This window comes from Sceloporus occidentalis, unplaced genomic scaffold, assembly GCF_023333645.1.
Source record: "Sceloporus occidentalis isolate IW3139 unplaced genomic scaffold, rSceOcc1.0.p SCAF_47, whole genome shotgun sequence".
Taxonomy (NCBI): Eukaryota; Metazoa; Chordata; class Lepidosauria; order Squamata; family Phrynosomatidae; genus Sceloporus; species Sceloporus occidentalis.
In genome coordinates, this window is record NW_028317027.1 from 4,195,444 (window position 1) to 4,206,361 (window position 10,918).

The 10,918-nt window shown below is 37.5% G+C and overlaps 1 protein-coding gene across 1 annotated transcript; it reads right to left on the minus strand.

Moving 5' to 3' along the window:
* Window positions 1-660: 660 nt before the first annotated feature.
* LOC149289243 (interleukin-1 receptor type 2-like) lies at window positions 661-6,896 on the minus strand. Its single transcript, XM_089490898.1, has 7 exons — window positions 6,863-6,896; window positions 6,131-6,392; window positions 5,196-5,376; window positions 4,531-4,705; window positions 4,345-4,410; window positions 2,783-2,915; window positions 661-886 (listed from the first exon to the last, which is right to left on the minus strand). The coding sequence occupies exons 1-7, from the start codon at window positions 6,894-6,896 to the stop codon at window positions 661-663; spliced, it is 1,077 nt and encodes a 358-aa protein (XP_089347024.1).
* Between the last annotated feature and the right edge of the window lie 4,022 nt (window positions 6,897-10,918).

Sequence of the window (10,918 nt, forward strand, 5' to 3'; positions counted from 1 at the left end):
TCTTTTTTCAACCTTATGAACTATGTTACTATGTTACTATGTTACTTTAAATAAAAGTGTTAGATTTTTTTTTTTATGGTACGGGGGGGTCATATTCGGTTTCGGCCAGATAAATGCTGCATTTTCGGTTTCAGTCCAGATTTCGTTTCGGTGCATCCCTACTACTAATGAAGTGGTAGGTCTACACCACATCAATGTTTGCCTTAGTATATAGTGATAGGAGTTATGCTGCACTATTGTCAATGTCTGGCTCAATGTATAGTGATAGGGATTACGCTGTACCACCGTCAATGTGTGCCTCAGTATTTAGTGATAGGTGTTATGTTGTACCACCGTCATTGTCTGCCTCAGTATATAGTGGTAGGTGTTATGCTGTACAACCGTCAATGTCTGCCTCAGTATATAGTGATAGGTGTTATACTGTACCACCGTCAATTTCTGCCTCAGTATATAGTGATAAGTGTTATGCTGTACCACCGTCAATGTCTGCCTCAGCATATAATGATAACAGTAAGTGTTATGCTGTACCACCTTCAGTGTCTGCGCCGGTATATAACGGTAGAAGCTATGCAGTCTTAAAGTGTGTGTGGGGGGGGGGGGGGTGCCACATACAGGATCCGCCCCAGGTGCCAAATACTCTAGGTACGCCCCTGATCATCATTAATTAAAGGCACCGGGAAAAAAAAAGTTATTGTTTTGGTCAAATGTGTATGTATTAACTAAATGGCAGGTTTTTTTACCTGCTTCTCTTATACGTGTCGGAAGGACCTCTTTGCCATAATCGTTGCTAGCCACACACATAAAATTAGTGCTGAAATCCTCTTCTTTGACCACTTTAAAAATCAGTGGCAGTTCAATGTAATGGCCATCAGTTTCTGTCGTTTCTCTGAAAGAAAAACACATCTATCATTAAACTATCATTATGTCTTTGGAAATATACATCAAGTATAGTATCTGGTTAAGGAAACTACGCAATATGTGCGGTGAAATATGTATGTACATTTGCTTATTTTCCAGTTGTTGTTTTGTCGTTCAAACACTATTCCTTCCTTAAAAACACACTACATTTCTTTTAAGGTGAAAATGTATCATGCTTTTAACACAGTTGTAAAGGCAATTGATTTGAAAAAAAGGCAAAATTATTGACATTTTTATATGATTGGCACTGGTCTTGCTTAAGTGCATTTTCTGCGAGCAATGTGATTCCCACGGAGCCCCTAGAACAGTACTCTATATCAATAGGGATGGGGCAAGCGGTGAGGCCGCCACCCCTGAGCCACCCTTCAGAGCCACAACAAGGCAGGTGCGAGATTGTGATCTCCCCAACCAGCCCTGCCCATCAGACAGTTACCCCAGTGTGCACCGTGAGCGCTGGTCTGGGTAGCAGGTGCCCTCTGAGCAGGGCCGGTTTGGGAGATCATAATGTGTCTCTTATCGGCCCAACATTTAGGGAGTGCGAGGTCTGTCACTTCAGACCTCGGCTTCTGTGCTCCCTAATCACCATGTGCCATATGTCACATTAAATATACCTCACTGAACTACTGGAGTGCTGGGCGACTTTAATTTTTATATCTTGGGGTGCTGGTGGAGCCCAGTTTAAGCACCAGAAATATTGGAGTGTTGTTCTGCTATTTATACATTGGTATATGTGCCATATGCGTCATATCCCAGCGCACTGCACCAAGTGCCCGCACTTCCCACTCCCATGACAGGATGGAAGAGGGGAAAGGGGGCTAGAAGATGAGGAGACAGGGTGCTGTAAGGGCAATTGTGACACAGTATGTTTGTGTGTATGGGCAATGTATTTGTGTGTATATGGGTAGTGCATATGTGTGTGTAATGTCTATGTGTGTATATTTAGGTGTGTGTAAGGGCATTGAATGTGTATATGCATGTGTATGGGCAGGCATTTATAAAGACAGTGTATCTGTATATGTGTGTGTAAGGACAGCGTAGGGTATATGTGTGTATAATGGCTTTATTTCTGTTCAATAAATCATGACACAGTGTAATATATCATGGTTTTCATCTGAGGTTGTCTTTACTATATTTTTAGACAGATGATTGAATTCTATAGTTTTGCACATCAGCACATAATAACAAAGAGGGTGTACTTTATTTTTCCCATTACTGTATGTGTGTATGGGCAGGCATCCACTGCCCAACATCATATCCTGGCCTGCCAGACTCAATGCAGCTAGATCTCCCCTGCTCTCCCCTACATGTTCACACATGTGCATATTTCTGTTTCTTTTGACTAAGCCTTGACTTGCATGTTTTTTGGTGGGTAGGGGCTCCAGTACATTGCTTTGCCCAGGGCCTACAATGCTGTTAAGATGGCCCTGCCCCCACAATGTACACCATACTGCTTGCGTCTGGCAGATCAAACCAGGGGGCTCTGTAAGCACCTGGGCCTTCAAATAACCTACTCTGCCTTAAGGACCAAGCTTTCCCTCTGTCACTGGTACTCACTTGATCTTAGTCAAAATGCCAAGAAGCGATGCAGGTGAGTTGAGCTTGGAAGCTGCTCACAAGCATGATTCCAGTGTCTGCCTCAATTTCTGTAGCTCTACATCTGGTTCACCCAACTCTAGATGTGGATAGAAAGATAGATAAATGTACATTCTCACAGATACCCAATGAGTAATTGCCTTGGTACCTTCCTGTACAGTATCTAAATTTCCAAGCAAAAACATTCCACAAGTGTACTATGGCCACATTACTTTTAAATAAGTCAAATAGTTCTGATGTATTTTTTAAAATCTTTTTACTATATACTTACTGCAATGGTCCTTCAAGCACGCGGCCATCTTTAAAGAATTCTTCAATAAAGGTTTTGTTTGCTAGCCACCATACAATAGGATTGTTTCTCCCAACTCCAGTAAATACTTTGCACGGAATAGTCAATGTGGAACCTTTTACACAAAGGAAAATCATTATTTTTCTTTTCACAATGATAAACTAATTACATTATTTTTTTTTCAATGTATGTTGGTATTTTTTCTGCAACACACGCATGTTTGATGCACGTGAGTAAGTTGTGAGACTTAGAATTCTTGTTAGTCCTTATAACTAGAAAATAAATGGTTGAAATAAAATAATAATAATTAGGGTTAGAGTTTATAGGGCCATTTTTAACGATGGCTCAAACTTAATTTAGGATTCCATGGCAGCTGTTCTTTGGGTCCTCTAAACATGTGACAGGAGCTTGAAATTTGTAATGCTAGCAGCGTAGATGTTTACCCTATATATTATTATCAGCAGGCACATAAAGCCCCAAAGAAGAACCAGTAATGGAGAGGTATGTGTTGGTGTTTGTTCACAATCCTGGAGTAGGTTTGTCTACTGCCCTGAAAGCTGATTAAAGTACAGTGCTGTATTTAGATTGGTCTATGCAAGGTCTCCTCTATCTCATGCATCTTTGCTGAGTGCGTGGAGATGACACCATATCTCGGTGCCCTGCCTCCGAAGATAGCACAGCCTTGGTAGGGCTGAATTTGGGATAACAATTGGCCAGTGACCGATAAATGGCCTTAGTGTTGCCACCAACTGGATACATGTGGCCAGACACTGCCTTTTTGTAGCATGCTGCTGTGTGAATCAAATAGTAGAGGCACATTAAAACAGGCTCTGCCACAGAAGCAGCAACAAAGGTATTTGGGAGGTGCCATGGCCTCATTAAGCATTTGCCCAGGTTGCCTAATGGCTGTTCGGGACCTTAGCTTGGGGCAGGAGACACTACAGTCAATTTGGCACACACTCCCTTAGTGTAAATGAGTTAAAAGGGAAAACTTTGACCAAAGAAAAAATTAGAACAAAACGCACACCAAATTTGTCAGCTCAAAAATCTATAAGCACAGCAGAGTATGAAACCAGTCATGGCATCCTAAATACTATTTCTATGTAGAAATGCAGGTAAAACACCACAAAAAAGGATATGATAATTTCTTTATTGGAAAGCTGCATCTTATTAGTAACATTTTCAAAGTTGTATATTATACATGGCTCAAGTTCTGGAATGTAATAATTGCAAAATATGAGGAAAATAGGAAGGTAAATCTGTGATCCACATTGTAATTATGTTTATTACAACATTAAGTAAAATACATCAGACCCTTACACTTAATCTAATAATGGATATTATCAGACTGCACCAGTGTATTGTATGTTACACGGAAGAAGAAAGTGTAGTACAAATGACATTTGTTGTAATCAAGGTTTTGTCATATCAATGTACAATTTTTTAAAAGTAGACACCTTTTAGGTCTTGGTTTCTCCCGGGTTGTTTAATGTTGTTATATAAAATGTCAAAACTTAAAAAAAAAAAGATAACACAAACCTTACCTAGGGATGATGCTAAGGTCTTCTGGCTGGGCTGCAGAATCACTGGATGCTCTCTTTTATCTGGAACTGAATATAGCAAAGAAACATAATACATTGTTTATAATGTTGCATTAGAAAAAGTCTTCATGATGGGCTGAAAAAGGGTTTCAATAATAATAAATGAAAAAAATATCTTGATATAATTACCAACAGTATGAAGAGAAATGATTCTGGAAGCTGTGTACTCTATTTCCCCATGCATAAATACAAATTTACATGTATAATATCCTTCATCTTCCTTTTGTACATGTTTGATGGTAATAAATGTGGTGCCATCCAATAATTCATATTTCTGGTTCTCTTCTGGTAAAGGTTCTCCATCCTAGACAAACATATGTAGTTATATAAAAGTAAGTGTATTTTAACACAATCTAGGTCTAGGTAACTTGCTTAACACAGGCAAATGCTATAACCAAATATTATGTCCCATTTTAAGAATTAACAAATACAATTTTGTGTCACTCTCTGCTATCTCAAATAACAAATCCTCAACCCTTTCCATATTGCAAAGAAGATCAACTGATAACACATGCAACAATTTTTTTTACCAGAGTCTGGAAAACAATGTTTCAGACTTTTACATGCTAATATCCCTTTTCTGATTGGTTATCTATATTTTCAAATTCAATAAGACAGAACTTTCAGTTCCGTCGTTTAAATAAGTTGTGTTAAGGGGCTTCTTCTCCATGTATGTATAGATATCCATGTATAGATAGATAGATAGATAGATAGATAGATAGATAGATAGATAGATAGATAGATAGATAGATAGATGTTTTACATATAAATATAGTTACATTTACATTTCTTACCTTGAACCATTTTAGCTGAAAATTAGAATAACTATCAGTGAAGTCACCTAAATCGGGACAATACACCTTGGAACTGGAATCTTCATAGGCACTTTGTTCATATGCAATTTCAGCCAAAGATACCTCTGTCCGATCTAGTACATTGACAGTCATTGCTACTTCAACACAGAATGATGAATTTCTGAAAGGTATATGATTATATGAAGTATTTTTCACAAACTCATATAAAATATTCCTACTTTGGTTTTATCATTTAAATACAGAGATATCCCTGAAAGACCTCATGAGATGTATAAAGATATTGTTTATGTTAAGCACAAAATTAGTAAACTATAGTTGTAATTGCCTAGTGAAAATAGTAAAATGGTTAAACTCTTGCCCTGTTGCTAAACCCATTGTTCAAAACTACCAATACCTTGTTTGTTTGTGTGTTCCTATCAGTATAATTGTTTTGGAGATATCTAGTCTAAAAATTAAGCACTAGTAAAGCTGAGATATATCCCAAAACGTCTCAAAATTAGCAAATCCGATAAATTTCGCTTCCTGAAGTATCCTATCTACACGTCCTATTCTCACAATGGTTGTCTGAACCAATAAACATTAAGAAATAAGCTAATTAGTAGGAATAGTAAATTATTCCCATAGTATGCAATAAAGAGAAGCTTCTAGTACAAATTTATTGTTTATTTTAATCTGTAAATATCCTTACATTTGTTTATTTAGTGTACTGAAGTGCAACTGGTTTGGGAAAGCACCATTTATATAAACAAAAAATAGCAGCAGTTCTGGGGCAATGATCTAAAGCTTATAAAACATCCAAAAAATATCTTCAGACCACACAGCCACTATCTAGGACATAGCCCAGTCATTTTTTTTTCTTTCTAATAATCTACAGGTTTTCGAAGCAAATGCAAGATAGGGAATAAAGGAAGTACCTTAGAATACAAGTATATACTCCAGAGTCTTCTTTTACTCCAGGGAAAAACCACAGCAATTCTTTGTTTGGCTGAAGATGAGAATCACTCGCAACCGTAACACTTTCAAAGTATTTTTTTGTCCAAACCAGATCAAGAGAATGATCAGAAAGCTCTGAGAAGTCAATTTGAAGATATTGGAATGCTGGGCACCGGATTGCTGCAGCTTCTCCGTTCAGAAAATAATACCCCATGAAATGTGTGATTGAATCCTGGCAATTTTCTTAAAGACAAACGAACAGTAAGAGTTACTGGCACATTCTTATGGCACAAGATTAATTAATGAATAATAAAAACATAGTAATAAAATTTAAGTTAAAAACAGCAAATCAAACATGTTTAGCTTTTTATTGGACTAAAGCAGGGTTCTTACCAGAAACTTACAGAAGTTTAAGTGGCTCTTAAAAAAACAATTATAAAAACATTACTTTACATTTATTTACATAACACCGACATATTAAAAGCCAATTTAGAATTGACAATAACTAACACACATTAAGAAATACTGGTAGAGAAGGAGAAGAAGACCTTGGCTCTTATAAGCTTATAATCTATTGGGTGGCTGATGGGGAGTGAGACAGTAGGAGAAGGGGACTACTTCACTAAAGATGGCTTTCTTAAAATACTTACATTAAAAGTAAAGTTTCCAGAATTGTTTCCTCAAGAGTTCAGAAGAAAAAAGTTTAGATTTACCGGTCTTCACAGCAAAAGCACAGTCATTCCTCATTGTTTAAGACAAAGTTGTCTCATATGCTGCTGGAGACCAACTTCTGCAATACAGACCAGAAACAAGACCTCAGGCAGAAGTCAGCATCAACAGGTAAGTAAACGGGCCTTTTTTCTGAACTCTTGAAGAAAACTTCTGCAAACCTTACTATTCTTAAGTAATCTTAGAGATATCTACTCTCATATAAGAACTGACTGCCATGAAAAGGTAATCTGTGAACAATGTTGGGCTTTCAAACAGTGCAGATGTACGTCCACTTGCGCCACCGAGTGCAATTATACCAAAGCTGTCAGCTCTGAGCCACCAGTGCTGGCAAGTAAAGAAACAGCAAGTATACTTTAACTTTATAAGGGTCACCTTGACTTGTCTCCATGTCCAAATGGTTCTTAAGTGTTTAAAACTTAAGTGGTGTTTAGGTATGGACTAATAAGGTCAGATTTTTATTTTAATAGCACAAACTAGAGGCTACAGAAAGGGGAGAGTCTATGTTATTAGGATAAAATGATCTGTTAAAACAGAGACTGTGAATAAAATCATAATACCAGACAGATATGACTTTAATGAAACCTTGGAGTATCCTGTTAAAGATGCCATCAGTCTGCCCTGCATAGATGGGCCGTCTTAAGTGATGGATTCAAGGAAACATTATTAACCCCAAATTCCAGTCCTCAACATCCAAACGTAACTTCTTGTTTTAAAACCTTCATATTTAGGTCCTTCCAAAGGTTTATTACATAATATGTATCAATAACTTGTCATATCCCAAAAGGGAATCATTTGCTCACAAGTGTGCTGTATAACGTTCTTCTATTTAATATGTTTACAAAGATATGTTTTAATCCATACCTGAATTATCCATATGGGAACCAGGATAGGCAAGGGACTCAAGCAATGAGGTAGACATCACTATGAACGGGAGCCACATTTTTACTGATTAACATAAAATGCTATGGAGAGAGCGTATGACAATGAATTAGCATCAATGACAACCACATAATACAATTCCTTTTGTTATACTATATATTATAAAAAAAAATGAAAAAAATACCAATGAAAACACAAAACAATATGTTCATGTAAGTGTAAATGTTTATGTAAAACATATACACAGACAAAAGAAAATCATGTTTGGATAGATTATATGATTGCCGAAGTCAATGTAATAAAAGAAACAAAAAGCTCCATCATGCAAAAGCATACATTCATAATGCAATATGGTAATAATAAAACCTTAAGGAAATTTAAATCTGCCGTCTTTACATATAATTTCATAAGTTTACATTTTATGAACGTAGTCTGGTACATGCCACATGAACTAAAAACAATAAACCATAAACATGTCATACCTCTTCCCTAATGAAGAAAATGTAGTATATAGATATTTTTTAATTGAGAGAATTAGTATCCAAGGAACTTTTTTCTTCAATGTTTCTCAACAACAGGTTTCCTCCAGATAGGTGTCCTTCGCCTAGACCTGTTTAATACAAATCATGACGGGTGCAGTACAACAAATGTATTTATACCTCTTGAGCATATAGTGGAACTTCCTAAGATATTTCTTAATCAATAGTGTGTCTAAAATAGCGCAGACATTTCCGGCATCCACTTTGATATCCTGATTTCTCAAAGAGGGAAATGACAGTGGAAAACACAGAGCAGGTTCCTTATTTGAAAAGTGAAATGATGTATGCATGTTTCCATTACAATAGAAAGTAAAATAAAAAAAATAATAAAAAAATAAATAAATGGCAGTATTGTTGCCTATTAAAATTCTAAATGCAATAGCCTTTAAACCTTTAAGTGTCTTAACTACTGCTATTACTGGGGATGTCGAGGTGTAGCTATGAGCCAGGCTCTGCGTTCTGTGACATGCCCTCCATGTTATGATGTTATCACATGGCATTCAGTCTCCACGATTTATCCAGACTGGCAGGAATCAGAATAAGAGCTGTACCAACACTCTGTTATCCCCTGCAAAAGCCATCTCAGGTAAATACACAAAGGGGAGGAGGGAATGACCATTGACCGTGAGGGGAAATGAAGGGAAATCAGGTCATCAGAGTTACAGTTGTAAAGCCAGGGGGCAATATCCAAATGTAAATGTACTTTTATATTGGGGGCAACAGACTAGTTCATAACAAGTCATTCTTTATTAGATACCGGGAGGTTAGAAGGGCGATGTACATTTGTGCATCGGTTGCAATGCTGAATGCGATTAGGGACAGGTTTGATTTTCAAAGTTGAAAACACTAGTCTCCGGTCTACCAGATAATATTTTTGGAATGGATATCTTAAAGGGGCAGACTATTCACCAAGAATCCAGGTGTTATACTTTTAGTGCTGCTATCCATACATTGTGTTTTCAACCATCTAGCTGATAATCCAGGAAAATGCAAGTTGAACCCCAGTGTATATCCTGCATTTGACCCAGCCTGTTAACATGACCTTGGTATCAACAACCACAGCCCCATTTCCCAATGAGACAATAGACACCATGTTTAATTAAAACTTTTTTATTTATACGACTTTGGATACATTTGGCCACAGTCAATAATTAAATACATTTTCCCAACCGTGACACTCATAACGTAATCAATAATCACAATTAACCACACATTAACCACGCATTTGGCTAACAGCCAAGCGTATTAACACTGATATGTATAGATATATGTATACGGCTGGTAAGGGCGTAACCATTCCAAGTCACCTGTAGAGGCTGCCGGCGTCCAAAGCCCAGCAGCCACCCATCAACAAACACGTCACCTGAGCAATGCGCCCAGGGAGTGTTCTGCACTTCCGCCCTTAGGCTTGTGCACCACGAGTACAACCATACCTTAGACAGTTGTCTCAAGCACCGTACCAGCCAACCACATATTAACAAAACCCATAACTTAAAACACCAACCGCCACACTGGACGATAAATTATCAACTCAAAAAAGAGGGAAGGGAGGGTGGGAATTTTGCCTTCTTTAAGACCTACAAGCCTGATTGTGAATAGCTCTGTCACTGAATATTCAGAATGGGGGGCAAAATTTCATCTGGAGGCCAAGGAGTCATACAGGATGGTTGCAGGTGACAAATCATTTAACCCTTTGCTAGGTCATGGGGTGCTCCTTGTTCCTCACCCGGTCATGGTGCCCCTACACCGATGTACTTGCTTCGGGGCTGGTCTTGTCTGGTCGACACAAGAAAATCATTGAAAGAATACAATGGATGCAAATTGATGGCGGGCCATCCATAACAACAAAAAAGTGTCCAAAATGTAAAATACAAGTGACTGGTGACCGAGAAGACAATTGCCTTTTAATAATGGGGAATAATGAGATTATTTCTTCTTCTCTAAACCCAGATTTCTTAAAGAATATTCAGAATTGTCACTGGGTTTAGGTGTTCCTGGAGTATGTTTTGTTCTTCAGCAATGAAACCACATGCAAAGAGATCCCGGGTTTTGTCCATGAACACTTTTTCCACATCCTGACATGGTTGATGGTTGAGTAGTGAAGTGGCCACAGTGTCTGTGGCTGTTTTGTAGACAACCAAATTCCATGTTACAACCTTTGATCAAAGAGAACCTGTTATTGAAGGCAAGGAACTTTGCTCCAAAGTTGTAGCTCTCTTACTTACTTCAATCAGTTAGCCAATTTATTTCCCTTCAAAGAGTAATCTGTAATTCTTTACAGGTTTGTGACCTGTATCCAAATATCTGTGAGTATCCTTTACAGCCTACACTCTACAAATCGAAATGTTTAATTATTTGAGGATTCATTTTTGGGTCATAAGATGTCACAAATACCTCTCTGTGAAACTTAATTTTAGAATGTCTTCAACATAATAGAAAAGAAAATGTCTTGCTTGTAGTAGTTCTGAAACCGCTTATGAAGAAAATAATAATAATAATAATTGTATTTTATTTTTGTAATTGAAAAAACAATGGCTTACATAACAATGCCACGTTTTTAAGGAACGACTGCTTACTCCTGAAGTATTATGGGTAAGAACTCCCTGGGAAAGGGAAAAG

Coding starts and splice junctions, on each gene's coding strand:
- LOC149289243 (XM_089490898.1), bottom strand. CDS start 6,896: ATGAGGAATGACTGTGCTTTTGCTGTGAAGACCG. Junction 5,377..6,130: donor GTATATACTTGTATTCTAAG/GTACTTCCTTTA, acceptor TATACCTTTCAG/AAATTCATCATTCTGTGTTG. Junction 2,916..4,344: donor GACCTTAGCATCATCCCTAG/GTAAGGTTTGTG, acceptor TTTGTGTAAAAG/GTTCCACATTGACTATTCCG.